Source organism: Abramis brama, assembly GCF_963993115.1.
Source record: "Abramis brama genome assembly, chromosome: 21".
NCBI classification, from domain to species: domain Eukaryota; kingdom Metazoa; phylum Chordata; class Actinopteri; order Cypriniformes; family Leuciscidae; genus Abramis; species Abramis brama.
In genome coordinates, this window is record NC_139983.1 from 23,136,471 (window position 1) to 23,155,905 (window position 19,435).

The 19,435-nt window shown below is 38.6% G+C and overlaps 1 protein-coding gene across 1 annotated transcript in view; it reads right to left on the minus strand.

Moving 5' to 3' along the window:
• Window positions 1–19,435, minus strand: part of ush2a (Usher syndrome 2A (autosomal recessive, mild)) — a 208,666-nt gene that overhangs the window by 15,707 nt on the left and 173,524 nt on the right. Inside the window, exons 58-61 of the mRNA XM_084096104.1 lie at window positions 15,517–15,674; window positions 12,019–12,177; window positions 11,549–11,711; window positions 8,770–9,124 (exon numbers count right to left, since the gene is read on the minus strand). Coding sequence (XP_083952230.1) covers window positions 8,770–9,124; window positions 11,549–11,711; window positions 12,019–12,177; window positions 15,517–15,674 — 835 coding nt within the window. The remainder of the gene's footprint in view (window positions 1–8,769; window positions 9,125–11,548; window positions 11,712–12,018; window positions 12,178–15,516; window positions 15,675–19,435) is intronic.

Consider the following 19,435-nt stretch of genomic DNA (forward strand, 5'->3'; position numbering starts at 1 on the left):
TCATAAAAAAATTATTTAATAAATATAGAAATGACGTTTTATATTATTATTATTACTTTTAATAATAACTATTACTATTAGTATTACTCCTACTATTATTGTAAATGTTTTTTTTTTTTTCCTTGAAAATAAAATTTTATTTGACCAGAAAAAAACAACACATAATTCTTACCATCAACAGTAAAACTACAGCATCCCTCAGTAACATCCCTATGCAGATTGTACACCACAATCCATTACATCGCTGGGAGGCACTGAAGCATTTAAAACGCTACCTTTTTACGTGCTTGAAAAATTGAGAACATTTGGACTATAAACCAGCAAACATATGCACATTGTCAATAGAGACAGCTGTTTCATTTCACTTTATTTCAGCACAGAGACTTATATCCTGCCCCTAGATGGCAATGCTATCAAACACTTTCCTAAACATGGGCACCAAGACATTAACAAGCAGGCGCTTGCTCATCCAGGATACTCAAGGCAGCCATTAAAAAGCGACTAAGAGAATTGATTTTTGTTATAGATTTCCAAATAAATGTTTATGGCACAGATCCCTAAAATGGGAAGTGTTTAAGTTTTGATTAAGAGAATTGGTTATGCTGCCTTTTGGGTATGCACAGATCCACCGTTCATAAAATGATTAAATTCTCAGCATAACAGAATTATATTTCTTATTTAAAAAAAAGAATGTGTCAGGTGTTTAAACTACTATAAACACGCACGCACACACACACGCGCGCACACACGCGCACACACACACACACACACACATATACTGTATATATAAAAAACATAAAAAACAATACAAACAACATTTTATATTAAGAGCCATTGAATATATTTGGCAGTTATTTAGTTATTGGCAGTTTTTAACATTGAAAAAAATTATTTTTTTTGCATTGTTAAATCTGTAATGCATGGCTTCTTTATGGAAGCCAAAGCAGTCAGGCTTCTTCTTCAAGACAAAAGCACCGAATTCAGACTTCTTGTAATTGAGGCAGAAAGAGGCCTCGCTATTTAAACATTAAAGAGGTATCCGAGTCAGAAGCACATTTAGTGTTAGCTCAGGGAATCAGTCATTTGTAAAGGGGAAAGAAGCCTTTTAAAGCCCTTTTTCTTTCCTCTTTTCCTCTTTCAACTGAGCACAGGTCTCCCTTGTCTCATCAGCTGCTTACATATGTGTTATTTCCTGTGACAGCGCTGGGGGCTGCTTGGGCCAGGGGATGATTTTAATTAAGAATAACCATGTGGATTTGTCACAACAATTATGCTGATTAGATGAAAGTGGAGATTCCTGACCCTTCAAAGGTGTGGGACTGCTTCATTTGCATACAGTAGACATACTGTCCCGGCCTGCCACTGCTGACTTCAGCCTGAGCTAGATTTTATTAGTATCATGCTAACAGCTACAGAACCCGGGAAATGCCTCATCAAAAAGCATCAAATGGAGCTTTTGGCAAAGTTGAGCCTTTGGGCATGTTTTAAGTAACCTGCACTCATAATCTGTCAGAGAGTTTTAGACAGATAAAATGATGCAATGATGCATTTTCTTATAAAACATTATCATTCATCTCTGAATACCCCTCGTGGTCTGTTTATTTTTTTATACACACACATAGAATATAGTGCAAATCTTCAAATGAAAATTCTGTCATCACTTACTTTCTTCTGTGGAACACAAAAGGAGATATTTTTAAGATTGTTTTTATCCATACATTGAAAGTCAGTGGGGTCCAAAGCAACATTAAACCTGACTTCCATTATAACCCCCCCTTCCTTTACAGGTTTAGATCGACATGAGCAAATGATGACAGAATTTTCATGTTTGGTGAACTATCTCTTTAATATCACAATTGCTCCATTCCTTCACACACTTTAGCTTAACTGTTGAGAGGGTCTAGAGACTTTAGAGCATCCTTTTAAAACATCTACCCTTTCGCTCTGTAGTACTAATAACAGCACCCAGTTCCTGAGATGCCTTGACACTATTAATTATTTGTGGTTTAGATGTAAAGTTCTGTTCAACCCAAGCCTCAATCAGACAGAGGGCTCTTGAATCACTCAGCTGTTCTTCAGACTGGGCTGGTGTCTGATGAAGCAAACCCTTCATGCATGCAAACACACATATACAGAAACAGAGGAAAGTACCGTTTACCTCCTCTGATTGTGGCTGAGTATGCATGACAATCAGAACCGTGAATGATGGAAGCCCTATTAAGAAAATAAAATGAAAGCACACACAGTCAAGTGCCACTAACTTTTGATTTTTACATCAGAAATTAGATTTAAAAGACACTCCCAGAGTGTTTACTTTACATACCAAAAGCTAATTTTAGCCAATATAAAAGCAGAATTTTGTTACAGAATATTGTTACGGTACTCTATATTATGGCCTTTTTAAGTACCTATATTTTTAAAATACTTTTTAAATTTGAAATACTAGGTAGGGCTACACTAATTTTCAACTCCTTGTATATATATATATATATATATATATATATATATATATATATATATATATATGTGCTGTCAAAATGTTTTCAATTTAACGTTTTACAATTAACGCAGCATCTGTTTTTATCTCTCATCCTTTGGCAAGCGTTACATAATATGATCACGCTCTTATTCATGCAAATGCTTTTAAACCATTCAAGCGTGACAAGTCAAAAGAGAATGCGCTGTCTGTGAATGTCCTGTCTATGTGACACATACACGACGCACAGAAAGACACGTTTTGTAGAGTATTCTCATAAGAGCAGTCTTGAATGAGTTAAATAACATCTTAAATGAACTTAAAGAGTTGTGAGAAAATGAGATGCGCGTGACAGCATGTCAGATCCACGTCATGTACAGCAGCGACAGATCTTAAAGTGACAGCAGCCTAATAAACACGTTCTTTGATTAACATTAATGTTAATCAAAGAACAAAGGCAACAGAGACAATTGTAGCTTTAATAATTATTCATCTATATTTAATTTATAATTTATGCAGTTAAGACTGTAAAGTGTTTGATAACTTTATTCAATTTCTGTTTATTTCCTACCAGTTAGACAGGTAGGTAGGACACAGGTAAATATGACATTTATTATAATGAGTTTATGTGAAGATTGTTTTAAGTTCACTTAAATTAAGTTTTTTATTTTAAAGCCTAATAAAATGTTGAAATCGATAGCTTTCAATTATACATATCATCAGTCTATCATTAACGTTTAAAAAATTTTTAAAGTGATACTGGCCTTCATTCATAAAAAGCCTTTAAAATATTTATTGTATTCTATTTATTGTTTCTACATTAATTTGGAGAGTAACTGTGAAATTATTACAACATAAAAAAATTAAAAACTCCTGATGTTTTTAATTGAGATTAATTGCAATTAATTATATATATATAAAAAAAGTGTGATTAAGTAGTTATTTTTTTTAATCGATTGACAGCACTAATATTATACAATCATACATTTCTTGCAGAGGAAACGAAGGGGGGAACATGACCAGGATATGACGAACCAGATTCAATCTTACATTCTCACTTATGAACACCATGTACAGCTTAATTTATATATATAAAAAAGAGCATGTAAAAACCACCAGGCTATGACTCTAACACCTTAACATTTTTGAATCTTTAAGTTATAGACATAAATTGGTCAGAACATTATGTCATCGGCCTGATCTGAAACTTTAAATGAGAATAAAACTTGCAAAAGCTCTGAGGAATCCATAATCAAAAACCGCAGACCATCGGGAGTTCCCTTTTGTTTGTCCTTTCAGCAAATGAGTTTGGGTTCAACAAGGGCCCAAACGAGCTGCTCGGGGCTCTGCTCGGATCATTCTGCTCCACTTCAACAGTGTGTAAACGAGTCTACACAAAGACATGGTCCAACGCTCCACCATCATGTTTATGCACTCTTCACTGTGTTCTTAATGATAAACTAACAGATTGTAAACATGCTGCCAGAGTTTCAACCCAAACCCCCCCCCCTCCTCATTTTTTTCCTGTGCATTTTTTAAACAATGTCCTTCATGTTAGAGTGGTTACAGGCAGCAGAAGGACATCATTAGAGCCATGGTTAAACTGTAATTTACACCATTAGGAAGGCAGGAGCAATTTTTATTGCCTAGTAAATTTCAGCTCTGAAATATTTGGACCATATGGCTCAATTTGTGTAATAACCTTAATTTCTTGCACCCTTCAGGTCCGCCAGCATCTCCGCTTGCCACTCCGACAGAGTCAGGCTTCTGTGCGCAAAAGGCGAAGCGTCTATAGAGTGGCGGTGGAGATTAATAAGGTGTCACGTCCTGTTTGGGTGAAGGCATTGGAACAGCAGCCAGATGGTATCTCTGCAAATGACTGTCAGGGGTCCTGATCTAATCAATAGGATGTATTAATACATCTCCCATCGCTGGGGTTCTCATGGGGCTGCTGAGCAACATCTGGAAAGATCAGGAGGGGGAGAGAGAGCAAGAGAGGCAGAGAGAGTGGTGGAAGGTATGTAGAGAAAGCAGAGGAAAAAGGCGATAGCGTTGAGAGTGTGAGAGCGAAAAAGACGAGGAGGGAAAGAAAGGGAGGAATGGATGGGACGGGTCTGGTGCTGGCTGTGACTGGGCCTGCCTAATCTCTCATGTAGGCTTGATAAGTGTTCGGTAATGAGGGGCGTCTGCACACATGGTGAGGGAGGAAGCTTTTGGCGGCTCAGACCGCCTGCGCTCCGTAGCCTCATTCAGTCCCGCCGCCATGACGTCCACATTAATCACACGCACTGGCACGAGGTACGGCACACAGCACAGCCAGGGATCAATAGCAGCCCCACCCACCCCAAAAAAAGAAGGATGAGCATGCTCAGACCACAGAAGACCACAAGCTCTCCTCTCTGCTGAAGAGCTACTGAACAGCATTACACCATCTGCTCCAAGATCTGACTCGTCTCCACATCATACGCAATGATTGCTAAAGCTTAATCAAACATCTAGAACAACAGTCTCTTCTCTTTTGATTGATTGATACCTACAGCATGTTTACTGGTCAGGGCTCAACGAGGATGACCCTGCCTAGCACAATCACAGCATAAACATAACATTTGGTTTTAATCCTATAAAGTATATAAATGATACACACATTTCTAAGGCCTCTAAAATTATTGAGATGATCAGATCTTGCTAAAAACCTGTTGTACACAATCTACTACATGCCATCTGTCGTCTTTTTTTAGCCAGTAAAAGGCATTTTAGTATAATTCTAATAACGTCCTGCGTCGTGGTACGTTCATTTTTTATTTATTTATTTATTTTTGCCTGTGAAATCTTTACAGATTTTTATGAAGTTAACATAAGAATAACTTTTATATTGTTAGTAATACTTCAAGATGAACTCTTAATGATCATTGTATTGCAGTGCATTATGTTTTGCCCCCCACAATAAAAACTAGAGCTTTTATAATAAAACTAAGCATTTCAATTGTATCTCACTAAGACATATTATATTATATACATTTTATTTAAGTATTCTGGTATACTGCTATAAAGATCTAATAGAGTTTCACAAGTTATAAGAAGTTCACCTTACTTTTAACCATATAATACTATTAACCATTTTCTTTTTTTCCTTTTCGAGTATGAGCTCCATATTCTCCTATATCATACAATTCGTATGTATAAAATATGATATAATTTATTAATTTATAATTTTGAATATAGATACATTATTAATTTTATATTGTCATGGTTTATCTGTGTTTGTTTTGGTTTTGGATAGGTTACATTTTCAGTTTGTTTCCTTAGTTACTCATTGTTTGATTATCTGTTGCACCTGAATTTCATTTTGTTAATTAGTCTGCTCTTGTATTTAAGGCCTGTGCATCTTTCAGTTCATTGTCTGTCCTCATCAATATTCGGTTGGTTGTTCTGTTCACGGTCCTTCAAGTTCACGTGTTCAGAGTGTTTTGTTTCTTTGAGTTTGTTTCTAATAAAAGTAGCTGCTGCTTCTAGATCCTGCCAACTTTTCTTTATTGCTGCAACCAGCACACTAAACCTACATACATACATTTTTCAGCTATTATTGCATATTGTAAACCAATTATTTAAGGAAAAACAATAATATAATACATTATAATAATAAAACATTTTTATATATAATTTTTATAAAATATTTCTGGTTGAGTTTTTTTTTCATTGTTAGATTGAAAAAGTGCACACACTACTTTTTTTTCCTTGCATGATCCTTTTATTTTATTGTTTATTTAAACAATAAGTTTATTTTGTTTATTTGGATCTCCATTAGCCACTACCTAGGTAGTGCCTACTCTTCCTGGGGTCCAAAAATTTATTCCAAATATCAAAATCAACAATTTACTATATATTAAACTATGGATTGAATTTAAATTTAGAATTTGATCCAAACAAATTGTTTTTTTGTCAAATTTAGAGCCAACTTATTATTCCACACCCACTTTACAACTAATTGTAATTCCTCATCCAAAGCAGTAGACAATTGCTCAATTGATGTTGCAAGTAAATATAATGTTGTATCATCTGCATACATGACTGTCCGTGCACACTATAAAGCAAGAGGAAGATCATTGGAAAAAATAGAACTTGCATGATCCTTCATTCTCAGACATAAAAACAAATTCACTCCACCAGAGAACATTAACCTGTAGCCACTCAACAGTTGGCAACAGCTAAATCAATATGATGCCCCACTGCAGGCCAAGTATTGACATGGCAGGCGGACAGCTGATATAGCACAAAGTCAGTGTCCAAAAAAAGATTCTGCAGGATCGATGGATTATAAATGTAGCCGTGAGAAATTGCACTAATACCCACACTACAATTTCCCCGTGGCAGGGGCTGCGTGATTGGACAGTGTCTTCAGCAGATGAACATGGGAAAACTCATGGCAGTACGGGTAAATGAAGCTTTAGATTCTAAAGTCCTTACTTTTAAAACAAAACAAAATTAGCCTAGTTTGTGATGAATATGAAAAACAAACAAAAAATCATGGTATTACATATTATCAGCAAATAAGATTAATCACTGCACATAATAAATGCACATTTAGCTACTTTAAAATAATAGTTTGATATTTGGTGCTGTTTGGCTACTGACCAAGTAAATTTATGATGAATGCTCATTTTAATATCTAGAAATCAAAAACAGAAAATCAAGCAGCTTTAATAAGTAACAGAACATTATATTTATTCCCAAAAATATATTATTTTCAAATTTACTGACGGTTTTGTTTTTTAATCGTAAGATATATTCTAAAATTAGTAAAAATGTACAATTTGCAAAATGATAAATTTGCATCAGCCATTAGGAGGCCAGGGTCATAACTCAATAGGGCTGAGGACACATGGAAAATTAATTACAAGCTGATTAACTGCAAACTGACGTCACACGTTCGCCACTGAAGCCGACCTCTGGAGGTCAAGAAAACCTGAAAGGACTGCCAAGAGAATAGAAGCGGAACTGTAAATTACTCTCGAAGAAAAGAGGGGTGCTGATAAAAGGCCTATCCTGGGTGACGTTCATTAATTGCTATCAAAATAATTAATTTGTCTATTAGGCAAGCATCTATCTGGCGCTCTGTGGGAGAAGCTGAACTCCTCAGTGGGTTCTGGATTTCTTCCCCTATGGTGTTGCTGCTATCAGGGGGCAAGCTGGCTCTGTTCACACTTGTTTTGAACAGGAGCTCAAGCTGAAGCCTTTAATTTGGCCGTGATGCAGTTGTGAGCATCTGCGAGGAAAGCAGCACACTATTTTTCCTCTGTGTCAAACACGAGAACGCCATGAATCACAGCGGCTACTTTTATAGGTGGAGACATCAGCGGATGAGGAATCTGTTTAAACATGCAAGCAATGGGCTGATCACTGATGGATGATCTCAGACAGATGCTGATGCTGGAGAATGAAAAACTTCAGGTGTTGAAGCTGAACTGAGAACTGGAATCCGTTGCAACCAAAAACACAACAATGGGTCAATACACACTTAAAGAAGGAAGTGAAAAACAAAACAAAAAAATAATATAAGAAAATAATATAACTATAGCCAACTAAGTAATCAAATATAATTTCAGTTAGAAAAGATTTAACTGAAAGCCTGGAACTGCGTTTTCAGACTAGGGTGTTTTCTTAAAGGACAGGTTGGGGCAAGAATTTAAGCAGGTTTAAGAAGTTGCAAGTTGTCCACAAGTGATATAAATGTTTATGAATTCACAACAATTGAGAGTTTGTAAGATTTTCTCAAGAATTTACTGTCACACGATCCTTCATTTGTCTTTGTTTCTTTCTTTTTTTTGCATCAGTTATGGGTCTTTGCTCAATAAAAATATAATTTCTTTAAAAGAATGTGCCCATATAGAAACTGACTTTCAAAATGAACTAACCCTCAAACTATTCACTGGCTAAAAACCTGTGACAATTAGCCCAGTCTCCCCTTTATTGTCTTATATATATAATATATTACTTTTCAGAAAGAAGTACTACTTGCTACTAGATAGCATTATATCTGTGCAACTTCTCTCAGAAACAGTAGCATAGTTTTGTCGATTGATAATAATCACCGATAATAGTTTCTTTGATTCTGGTCTCTCTCTGATAAAAAAAAGTGTTGCCTCTTCATTTGATAGATTTGTGCAAAATCTTTTTGTGGGCTCTATTTCATGGCCCATTACTCATTTGTCTTGCTTCTTTGCACATGGAACATTTATAACTTATCACAGTGTAGAGACAGAATACCAAAAATTGATGGAAGAAAAGAGTATTACCAGAACTGTGAGAGCAGTAACAGTTGTGGAGTTAAACGTAGGATCGTTGGGTAGTTTCTGGTACACCACTTTGTACTTGAGGATCACTCCGTTTGGTATGCTAGGTTGGGTCCAGCTCAGCAGAAGAGAGTAGGCACTAGCCGCCTGGGCCGAAGGTGCGTCCAGGCCCTGTGGTTCTGCCTCTAGTGTGCGGACAGAGGTCCATGAGCTGGAAACGGAACCTTTAGAGTTCACAGCAGTGACTCTGTATTCATATTCGCTGAACGGTAGAAGGGAGTCTGAAGCATCAATGAACTCTAGAGGACCTTCGGTCCAGATGAACACCAGCAGCTCCTCCTGAGTTCCAATTGGTTGTCTAGAGGGAATATAGTTTAGATCACATGAAAAATCAGAAATACTTTATTTACCACAGAATGAACGACAACAAGAACTTGACAAAACGGCTACTTCAAAGACCCTCAAAATTGACTCCAGTTAAAAATGAGGCCCAAAAACAAACAAATCCAGTGGGGGTGCCAGAGGAAGGATGCCGAGATGAGGAAGAGCACACAGAGGAGGTGAGGAGCAGGAGCAGAGCTCTGGGCTTTGCTCAAGCTTCGTTAATTCCTCCACATTAGAGGCCTGGCTTCCATGCTGCTGGAGAAAATGACATTCACCGCTCTAATGTGGCCCCTGCCGGCCCCGCTCGCACCGCAACGGCCTAATCTCACCCACCGCATTAAAATAAAGCCAAACAGAGACTGGCAGGGGAGAAGAACGTCTCACACCATGGTGCTAAACTACAGCACACAGCTGCGATCAGCAGTCTGTTCCACACACATACCGACACTGCATCTGGAACACAAGATTGTATTAGCTTTTTGTTTTTCATACATTTGGGTTGATAAATACACGTTTGGCTCACTAAGTTTTGTCATGGCCACAAGATCATTTTGTCGAGGTAATGATCAAAATGATCTAACAATGCAATAAAGTCGTGGCCTCGAGATCCTATCTTTTTCTTGTGGCCGCAAATCCTTATGTTGAATTATGTCGATGCTTCTATTGTCTCAGTCTCACCACATCTTCAACATGTACTGCATGCATGCAATCCGAACACGGATGTATTCTTAGGAACTGATTTACAAAAATTCTGTATAGCAGTCAAGGACTCTCCCAGGTAATACCTAATTCTCCTGTGTAATATAAGTTAAAAGTGTGGAGGACAAACATCCCTGAGGAGGGGACACTCACTTCACAATCTCAGATAACCTCCAATGAGCTGAATACATATACAATAGCACATTAAACCGATTACATTTAGCGCAGCGCTGATCGCCGGTATTAAGATGAGCAGATAGAATAATACACCAAGTCCTTTAAGCCACGAGTGAATTCACTGCCCCCTGAATGTGATGTATTTGCCAGAGTTTATCCCGCTCCCAAATCAGAGCCAAGATGAAATCCAGTCATGCGTTCGTCGGAATGCCCCGGCATCTGTGGCTATGCTAATGATATTTTCTTAAGATTTATGCAGGCTTAGACTGATCTGACCTTGCATATGAATGACACTGGTCAACAGCCGTGCTGCCCTTGACTAAAACCTTACACTGTCGCTAACACACACACACACACACACACACACACACACACACACACACAAAATCGCACACTCAAATAGATGCTATAAACACTGTTTTCGCAGCCATCCTTAGAGCGAAAACATTGGAAAGACGTCTCAATTTATGGTTTAATCTGATCATTGTCTGGAATCCTTCAAGTCAAAACCTGAATGGTTTAAATTGCCGTTCACGATGTGGGGCAATAAAGGTTCGAGCACGGCCGGCTGTGTTGTTTCCGACCATAAGGGCAATGTTGGCAGCGTAATGATAGAGTTGGCTACTCCCCGGCACATCGCTCCCTGCTCTCCTTGAAGGATGCCTCTGTAACAGCAGAGCAAAGCATTCTGATGTGATCGTGCCATGTCAGTCTTAGCTTTATTCCCACTGTGCGGGGTGCAAGCATCATGGCATTCTGTTTCATATTGCTCTCAAACGGCTCTGAATGTGCCTGGAATAATCAAAGTCAGCAGGGCAATGTCATCTTCCATTTAGAGCTGCCGATCAGCCTCTCTCTCTCTCTTTCTCTCTCTCTTTCCTGCGCTCAGATACCACAGTCACTGATATACAGCTGATATCCACATAAGCACTCCTCACTATTCTGCGTTTTCTTGCTGTCAGTTGCACAGGAAGTAGAGAGGAAATGTTGACAAGTGTAACCAGCAGTGATTGGCCTGTTCACCTCAAGGTCACGGCATAATTACTGTTTGTGTTCGCCTACGTTTCCGGCCTTCCTTTCAAACATGCCTTGACATGGACTCACATCTAAACACACACACACACTTATTCCCAATGCAACCTCTGCACTGACATTAGCCTGACAGCATCATTTTAAGAAAGTGCATTTTCAGCTGAGATTGATAGTGGAGTGCAAGTTAATAGTACTGGTTAACATGTCCACAAAAGAGTCAAAATATCTGTTCTACAGAGGTCCTAGGCCTGTGTGTTCAACATTATTCAAGTATTCACACAGTGAACATTATTGTTCCAAATATTTTCTTCCAAACCTCAAAGTCTTCTTCTAGTATGGGGTTTTGAGGATCCCTAGTGGTTAATAATGAATAAAATAAATAAAATAATTAATTAATATATAACTATAAAAATCTACATTGTATTCACAATAAAAATAATAATAATATTGGATTGGAATAAGAAGACATGTAAGAGTGAGTGCTTTGTACCTGTATATAAAGTAGTTAGTGATGAGGCCATTGGGTTTGTGTGGCGGACTCCAGTGAACCTCGATAACAGCTGCACCTGCAGCGTTGAGAACTGGAGGGTCCTGAGCTAAAGGCGCAGCCTCAGGTGTCCGAACAGACACCCCCTGTCCTACACCACAACCATCTGCACAAATACATACAAATATTTACATGAAAGCAATGTGCTATACGATACATATGTAGAACTGATGCAACATATCTAAATGAAAATAAAGGAAATAATGTGAATATGTTTCTTTGAGTTATTTCCCTGAGTGTAGATGGTAATATTTAGGAACATTAATTGTTTCCAGAGGCGTATATTTCCAAATTGACTGATTGTTGTCTTCACCTATAAGCTGAAATGTAGTATACAGAACATCCCAATCATATAATTGAATTCTCTTGTCTGACTATTTAAAGTGTTCAGGTTTCATTGGGTAGGACAATACCTGGCTGACAGGCCTGTACTTGAATGTGGTAGATGGTGTAGGGGTCCAGTCCTTGTAGTAGCATGAAGTGCTCTGGTCCGGCAGGGCGGACGAGGGGCCGCTCAGTGCCTGCATTGAGCAGGACGTTATATTCCAAAGGAGCACTTAAATTATACACACCTAGAGGCAAACGGAAACAGAAAGTCACATTTGCTTGCTTTTACTGATATCAAAGGCCATTGATAGGAATTTCATTACAAGCTCGTTTAAGCAAATCTAAAAATGTAGAAACGTGACACAAATGCAGTGACAAATCACCAAACTGACAAACTAACCAAAGAGATTAGTGATAATCCACCATGAAAACAAAATCACACTCAGCTCACCCTCTCCACAATCGCAATATACAAAGAGCTGTATGTACTTGTAATACAGTGCAAGGACTGACATACAGTGGATCTGACACTTTGGGAAGCTTTGCCCTTGATTCAACATCCTTCTGGCCAAGCAGGCACTTCCCCCAGTTCGTCTATCCCACCGCTGTCCGAAACACACAGACACGCACACGGTCTTTGGTAATGCATTTGAACTAAAGAATGTAGAGTCCTGGCATCCACGCTTTGTTAATATTCCCATCACTAGCGCCTTTCATAATTTACGGCAACTGGAGGCTGATAGGTTATTCAACATTTATGAGACCTGAGATGTATTCAGAACGGGCTGATTATCTTTACAAATGAAAAAGTTAAATTATTCAACTTCCTTCATTGCCATCTCCCTGAGCAGATGTAGTCTTTTGCCTGAGACACAAAAACCCGCTGGAATTAGATGGTGCTTTGATCAAAGCATCCTGCCTGAGAAGTTCAATCGCACAGGTCCCTAAGTTCTATTATTTACAACTAATCACTGACTTTGGAGTTTTTGCACTTTCAACTTGAATGAGAGTCTAATAAGAAATAATGGCACAAAGGAAAAGAAAAGGAACATGCTATCAGATCTGATCCATCAAGCACAGGTGCAGCTTAAAACCGTGCCCGTTTCTGCATTCAGACTTAACCAAGCGTGAGATATTGTAGTTTGAAGCCATAGATTTTTTCGCTCGCCTCTCTCGAAATGTAAAGTCAATAAAAGATCCGGGCTATGTAAATGTTTTCTCTGGGTATCAGGGCTGTTTAAGGGCTCTTATGGTGTAATTGAGGTTGTTTAAGGGGATCCTCTCACAGGAGAGAGGCATAATGGGGCAATAATAACAAAAGATGGACCATCTGAGGCAGACAATCAGGGCCGCTTGAATGTAGCCTGTGAAATCACTCTTGAGTGTGTGAATATGCACACACACGCTTAAACACCCACCCACCCGCACCTTCTTGAGGGAAAACAAATACAGGCATGCAGATTCGCAGAGATTTGCGACACATGACCAGGTGAATGCATACACACAGATCTGACATGCTAAGGGTTTCTCGCACATATGTGAAACAGGTGGGCTGGGTAGTCGGTCTGAGCATGCCACAAGAGCAGTCTGGGATGCTGGGATGAAGTCTATGAACTATCACAGCTCAAACCACAGGGAGAGAGAGTTTGCATTTACTCTCCATGTGGGAGAACACTTGGCCCACATGCACAGTGGGATGTGCAGATGAGCTCGGTGCTGCAGTCTCACAGTGTAAACAGAGTGATTGATTGATCGGTGGAGGCCGGTGGGCTGCAGCCTGCAACAGAAATGATAAGATCATGCAGGACACCACATCAATGACAACTCTCTCTGGATCACTGGACAAACCTCAGCTCAGAAACGTTGCATGGACCCACTTTTTAGTTACACAGTTTAGTTAGTTTCACACCTAACTGGGATAATGAATGGTCTCAATAAACCCATAAATAGTAGTGAACAACATTGAATGTAGGATGGGACATGATTTTGTCCATCGGGAATTGATTGGATCATGATGTCCTTAAGTCGCCGCTACATGCTAGCTCTTAACAAGAAGTGTAGTTTTCATAGTCACGTTCATACAACTTGCACAAGTCAGTGATAGACAGTAATCAAAAGGTCCCAGATGATGTGCCCCATGCTCCATTCATTCGTGGACCTTCAGTTTGACCTATCCTGGACACAATACTTGCAGAAACACCACAATCCACTATAATCTATTATAAATAAATGATTTCAGTAGAATGCAGAATCAATCAAATATAGCATTTTATTCGTCAGGTAAAACTGTATCATGCCAACTGCATAATTAAACAATAAGAAGCCAATTCAGAAATGCTAAATACATAACATCAGTTGCTCAAAGATGTCAACAGATGCACAAGATACATAATAAATGGTATATTGCCATTCTTCGTGAACTTTCAACCAGGGTGAAAGGAAAAGGAGTGGGGAAAGGGGGGTTTAGGATGAGTGAGGACAGAATTAGGCAAATGGATTTCTGTGTCCTTGCTTCATGATCTTTTCTTCAGATTAGTAAGTTTATTGTTTTATTGCATGTGAGAGCTCTTGTGTTCAGTCTTATCAGGAATTTCGGCCTTACAATCTCATGTGAGTGACAGGTTGGCACACTCTCACGGCAGTAATCACGTCATCAGAGAAGAGAACAGTTGGAGCGGATGTTATTTTGATTAAAGACTACAAGGGCGCATTAATTGAAAAAAAGATATATAGATATAAATACTGGTATATGTATGTATGTATGTATGTATATATATATATGCACACGCACACACATACATACATATATTATACATGTACATACATATATACATATATTTTTTGAATGAATGCGGTATTTATCGGGTAAAATGGGGAGGATCTCAATGATTCCGCCAGCAGTAAACAGCATCTGAATAATTTAATAAAAATACTTTGGCAAAAAAAGTGGTAGCAATTTAAAGGTATTTTGGATAGAGACTATGTTTTAGGGATTTTGACTGTTCTACCTCTTTCACTGTTACATAAGCTGTACCGTTTCCTGTAAAAGCTGCATGGGTGGTGATTCCTCCATCTATTCTTCAGAGTACAACCAAGAAAGCTAAATGTCTCTAAATAAATATTAATTAATAAAATATATCTATGTGTGCTGCCGTTTGACTGGGTGCACCGGCATGCACATGATCAGAATTGGTACATGCAATCCAATACCTGAACTTAACCTCAACTCCACAGCAACAGCGGAGAAGGAGAGAATGAATGAGACACGACTGGACAGTGATGGGAGAACACACGCAGGTGAAGGGCGAGCGCATCTCAAACAACTCTCCTCTAAATCACACTAGAGGAAGGAAAAGCTGTCACTTAGGTTTGAATGTTAATTGATTGGTGGGACCCATCTACGTCCGGCCCGCACTGATGCATGTACACCACGACCATGTTGGGCTCCTGGTAAATTACACACAACGCCACTCGTAAATTCTTGCCCGCGTGCCGTCACTCTCGCAGGCCCGAGCAGGGATAAATCAGCCATGCTTGAGTGCTAAATAGAGAGGCTGCATAGCGCATTAGGTTGTAAACATTACCTGGGGGTGACCAGGCAACAAAGACGGAGCGAGGGCCGTGGAGGCTGACATTATTCGGAGGAGGAATCCTTTCCGGGGAGGAGACAGGGGTCTGAATGACGTATCTATCACTGAGACTGCTCCCGCCGCTGGTGGTGGCCTCCAACTCGTACACATATCTGCGAAACAAAGATGGATAGGAGATAAATAAGTCAACTGAGAAACTAAATTATGCTATTAGCTTAAAAGTCTCCTGTCACAGAAGTTAAATTTGCCTCTGTTTCAGCGATTCTCCATTTCAGGTGGGAGTCGACGCTGCGTTTAATTATTCATTGTCCGCGAGAGAGGCGGGTGCATTGATTCTGCCATTAAGCCGTGTATTTCACAGCAAGCATAGTTTTGTTTAAGGATGTGAGTCTTTCATCAGAGTTCTCAGAATTGAGGCGTAACAAAGCAAATGTTGTTTAAAATCAGGAATGGGAAACCAAGCTGAAGTAATACTAGCAAACAGCAGATATAAAAACCAACAAATGAAGTACAAAATACAAAAAAAAGTGCGGGGGAAATCGAGTCTTTACAATAGAATTACACAAAATCTGGAATTTCGAATGAAGGCGAACTACACTTTTGACATCAGACAATGGACCTTTTTTGCCTGTGGAATTTCACGACTGTGACCACAAATGAGCGAGAGCGCGTGGGCAGTTTAGGAGAGAGTGTGCAGTACAATTTGACATTAAAAGCAGCAATGGTTTTGTCATGTTTCACTGCTGCTGGTCAGAAGTGTATATTAAGAAAACAGAACTGCCACTACGACTACAAAAATTCCCTAGTTATTTTAGTAGCATGGCTCCCTTTAGTTAGTAACTGTACAGACAGACTTCATTATCACAAAATAAACTGGCAGTGTTTTAAAAAGAATAAATTTAAAAGACTTAATTATTATAATTTCTTAAAGAGATTTTCACCAGAATAAATGAATGAATAACTAAATCTTTAATTAGTCGACTAATCAGCTGTTGACTGTAATATGTAATATTTTACTTCCAATATAAATGGAGAAAAGAAAATGCTCAGATGGCTATGCCTTCTTGTAATTCTGCTTTTACATTATACTTGATTCATTGGAAAAGTCCCTGCTGGATCGATATAGTGTGATACTATTTAACAGATGACATTGTTAATGCAATGCTGATCAGCCCCTCCACTGTGATCTGTGACAGGCGTGACAGATGCTCTGAACGGACATGCATATAAATAGAAAGGGAAGTGAGTGAGTGTGTGTGTGTGTGTGTGTGTGTGTGTGTGTGTGTGTATACGCATGTATTAACGCCTGATGTTATAAAAACACTCGCCGGAAAGCTCTTTTAAGACATACATGACTTCACAAGATAGATTTACCTTTTAAACAGAGATGGGTGTCAGTGCAAAGGTGTGCATTAGCAATGTATGTGGGTCATGTTTAACATTAAAGGCTTTTAATTTGCCATAAACTCCATAGCCAGCCATTAATACCTTCACATTAACTATTGTTCCAGCACTACTCCTTTAAAATAGTCACATCAGTTATTATATACCATGCTCATCATGTGCAATAAAAGCATTAGCGATATTAATCAGAAAACACGTTTAAAACACACCAGTGAACAGCTGTGCAGGTATTTCTCCGCTGTGTATTTTGCATGCTTTAAGTTGAATAAACATGATGCGGCGCATCAAACGAGGTGGCAAGCGGCTAACCTGTTTCCCTAGATGGAGAAAGGTTAATATTTCACTCGTCAGAGAGACTTTCTACGATAGTGAGGTAAGTGACAGCTAATCAACATTGTCATAAATAATCGATGAGCAGGAGTGCTTGCAGAACACCCCCCAGCACCCTGGTTAACTGTTTCACTTCAGCCTATAGCCTGTCTGGATAATGAACCGCTCGTCTGCCTTTGTAACGCTCCTTACAGAGCTAAATTGGAAGAAGAAAGGGAAAGGGGAGAGCACGGGAGAAGGGAATGCCTTTTGGCAGGTCATCTGGAATTACGGCAAATTAAACGTCATGGCTATCCCCTGCTCTGTTTGAAGCTACAGTATAAACAAAAGCAGCCGAGGGACAATGAGAGGGAGGTCAGGTGACTGAATGACCTGTCCAAACTGTCCAATCAGAAGACACATGGTTTTGACAGTTCAAATCAGTGTGAAAGATACAGATTTGCATGATGATTTTTTTTTAATACTCTCTCTCTCTCTCTCTCTCTCTCTCTCTCTCTCTCTCTCTCTCTCTCTCTCTCTCTCTCTCTCTCTCTCTCTCTCTCTCTCTCTCTCTCTCTCTCTATATATATATATATACATACATATACACACACATGAAAGGAATGCAGTGAACAATCTACGAATCACTGATTGTAAAGTAATGAAACAAACAGATTTATCCTGTATCTTAAGCAGCTTATGAGAATGAACCATTGCAAATATTTACACAACATATTGCACAAACTAGCCAATTATTTTGCACAGAGTCCCTGTGTGCATTTTTTGATTACAGCCAACCAACAGATTTCACAGATGCTAAGACTGGATATATTCATGAATAACGAGGCATTGACAAAACATTTGAATTTCTACAACACCAAGAAAATTATATTCTCATATTTTTTTATGTTCATTATTAAGTAGATGGTTTCTGATTATTCGGCACATAAAAAATAATACATACAAATAATAATCTTAGGAATTAATTTAAAGCTACACTGTGTCATTTTTTAAGTTGATTCTTAGCAAAAAACACTTTGTTCTTTCAAAATGATATGTGCTCATTAATGTGTAATTACTTCTACCAACTAATCAAGTATTCTTGCAAGCGTAGAATCTGCCATTTAGAATACATACGAGCGAGTCGCTCGAATGGCGGCAGCCATGTTGCGCCTCCATCTTGAAAATACATTAGCCAAAGAGGGACAAACGCGTTTTTAGACTCAGTGGCACCGTGACGAATGCGAAGGGGAGATTACTCGCGACTGCCGGCAGATTTGAAATAATACGGCCACCGTAGGAGTTAAAACGCCCTCGGAATGGGAGGGGCTAGAAAGTCATAAACAATTTCACCGCTAGATGGGAGAAAATCCTACACAGTGTAGCTTTAATACAAACTTGAATTAAGATGAAAAATATTTAAATTGTTTTTATACAATTATTTATATTACTATAACTATTATATTATTATATTATATACTAGGAATGTCAATTTACCTAAATTCCCATAATCGATCGTTGTTTAAATTAACAATCAATTAATTTATTAATCTTTAACTTAACCTTAACCTCCTAAATTTGAAGCACTACTAAGTTTTCACATTACTTACAGTAACAACAACTTGCTTAACCAACACAAAATAGGTCATTTTAAAGCTTAGAAGCTTTCTGGCTTTCCAGAGAAAACAGGGATATGACCATCACTTAACAAGTGCTTTTAAATTTGCTGACATATTAGAAGTGCTCTATTTTCATAGCATGAAAAAATAACTGCTTTATATGAAAATGTGATTGTAAAATCATCGTACATAACAGATAGACTTGTGTCATTTTTCATTGAAAAGGTCTCAACAAGCAGAATAAAACAAGCATATTTGTTTTAGTAAGAGACCAAAGTGTACCAAGTATTTGTATGAAAAAGCGCCGCCAACGCACGTGTAAACAGTATACACATGATCCTTTTGCGCCACATTTTGCAACTTGTTTTGTAACGCAAAACATCAGTAAACCATAGTAGATCACGTCTTTATTTAGAACAGGTGGTCTTGAACAACAATGCGTAGATCACGGAGTGACCTGTCACCTGACATGCTGCTTGGCTAAAGCTATCGGTCTTCTGGGTTTTCCAATGTCATCTGAAAGTTCAACCACTGGAAACAGGATCTCGGGTGTGGTGGGTACAATGTGTAGAGACCAATCG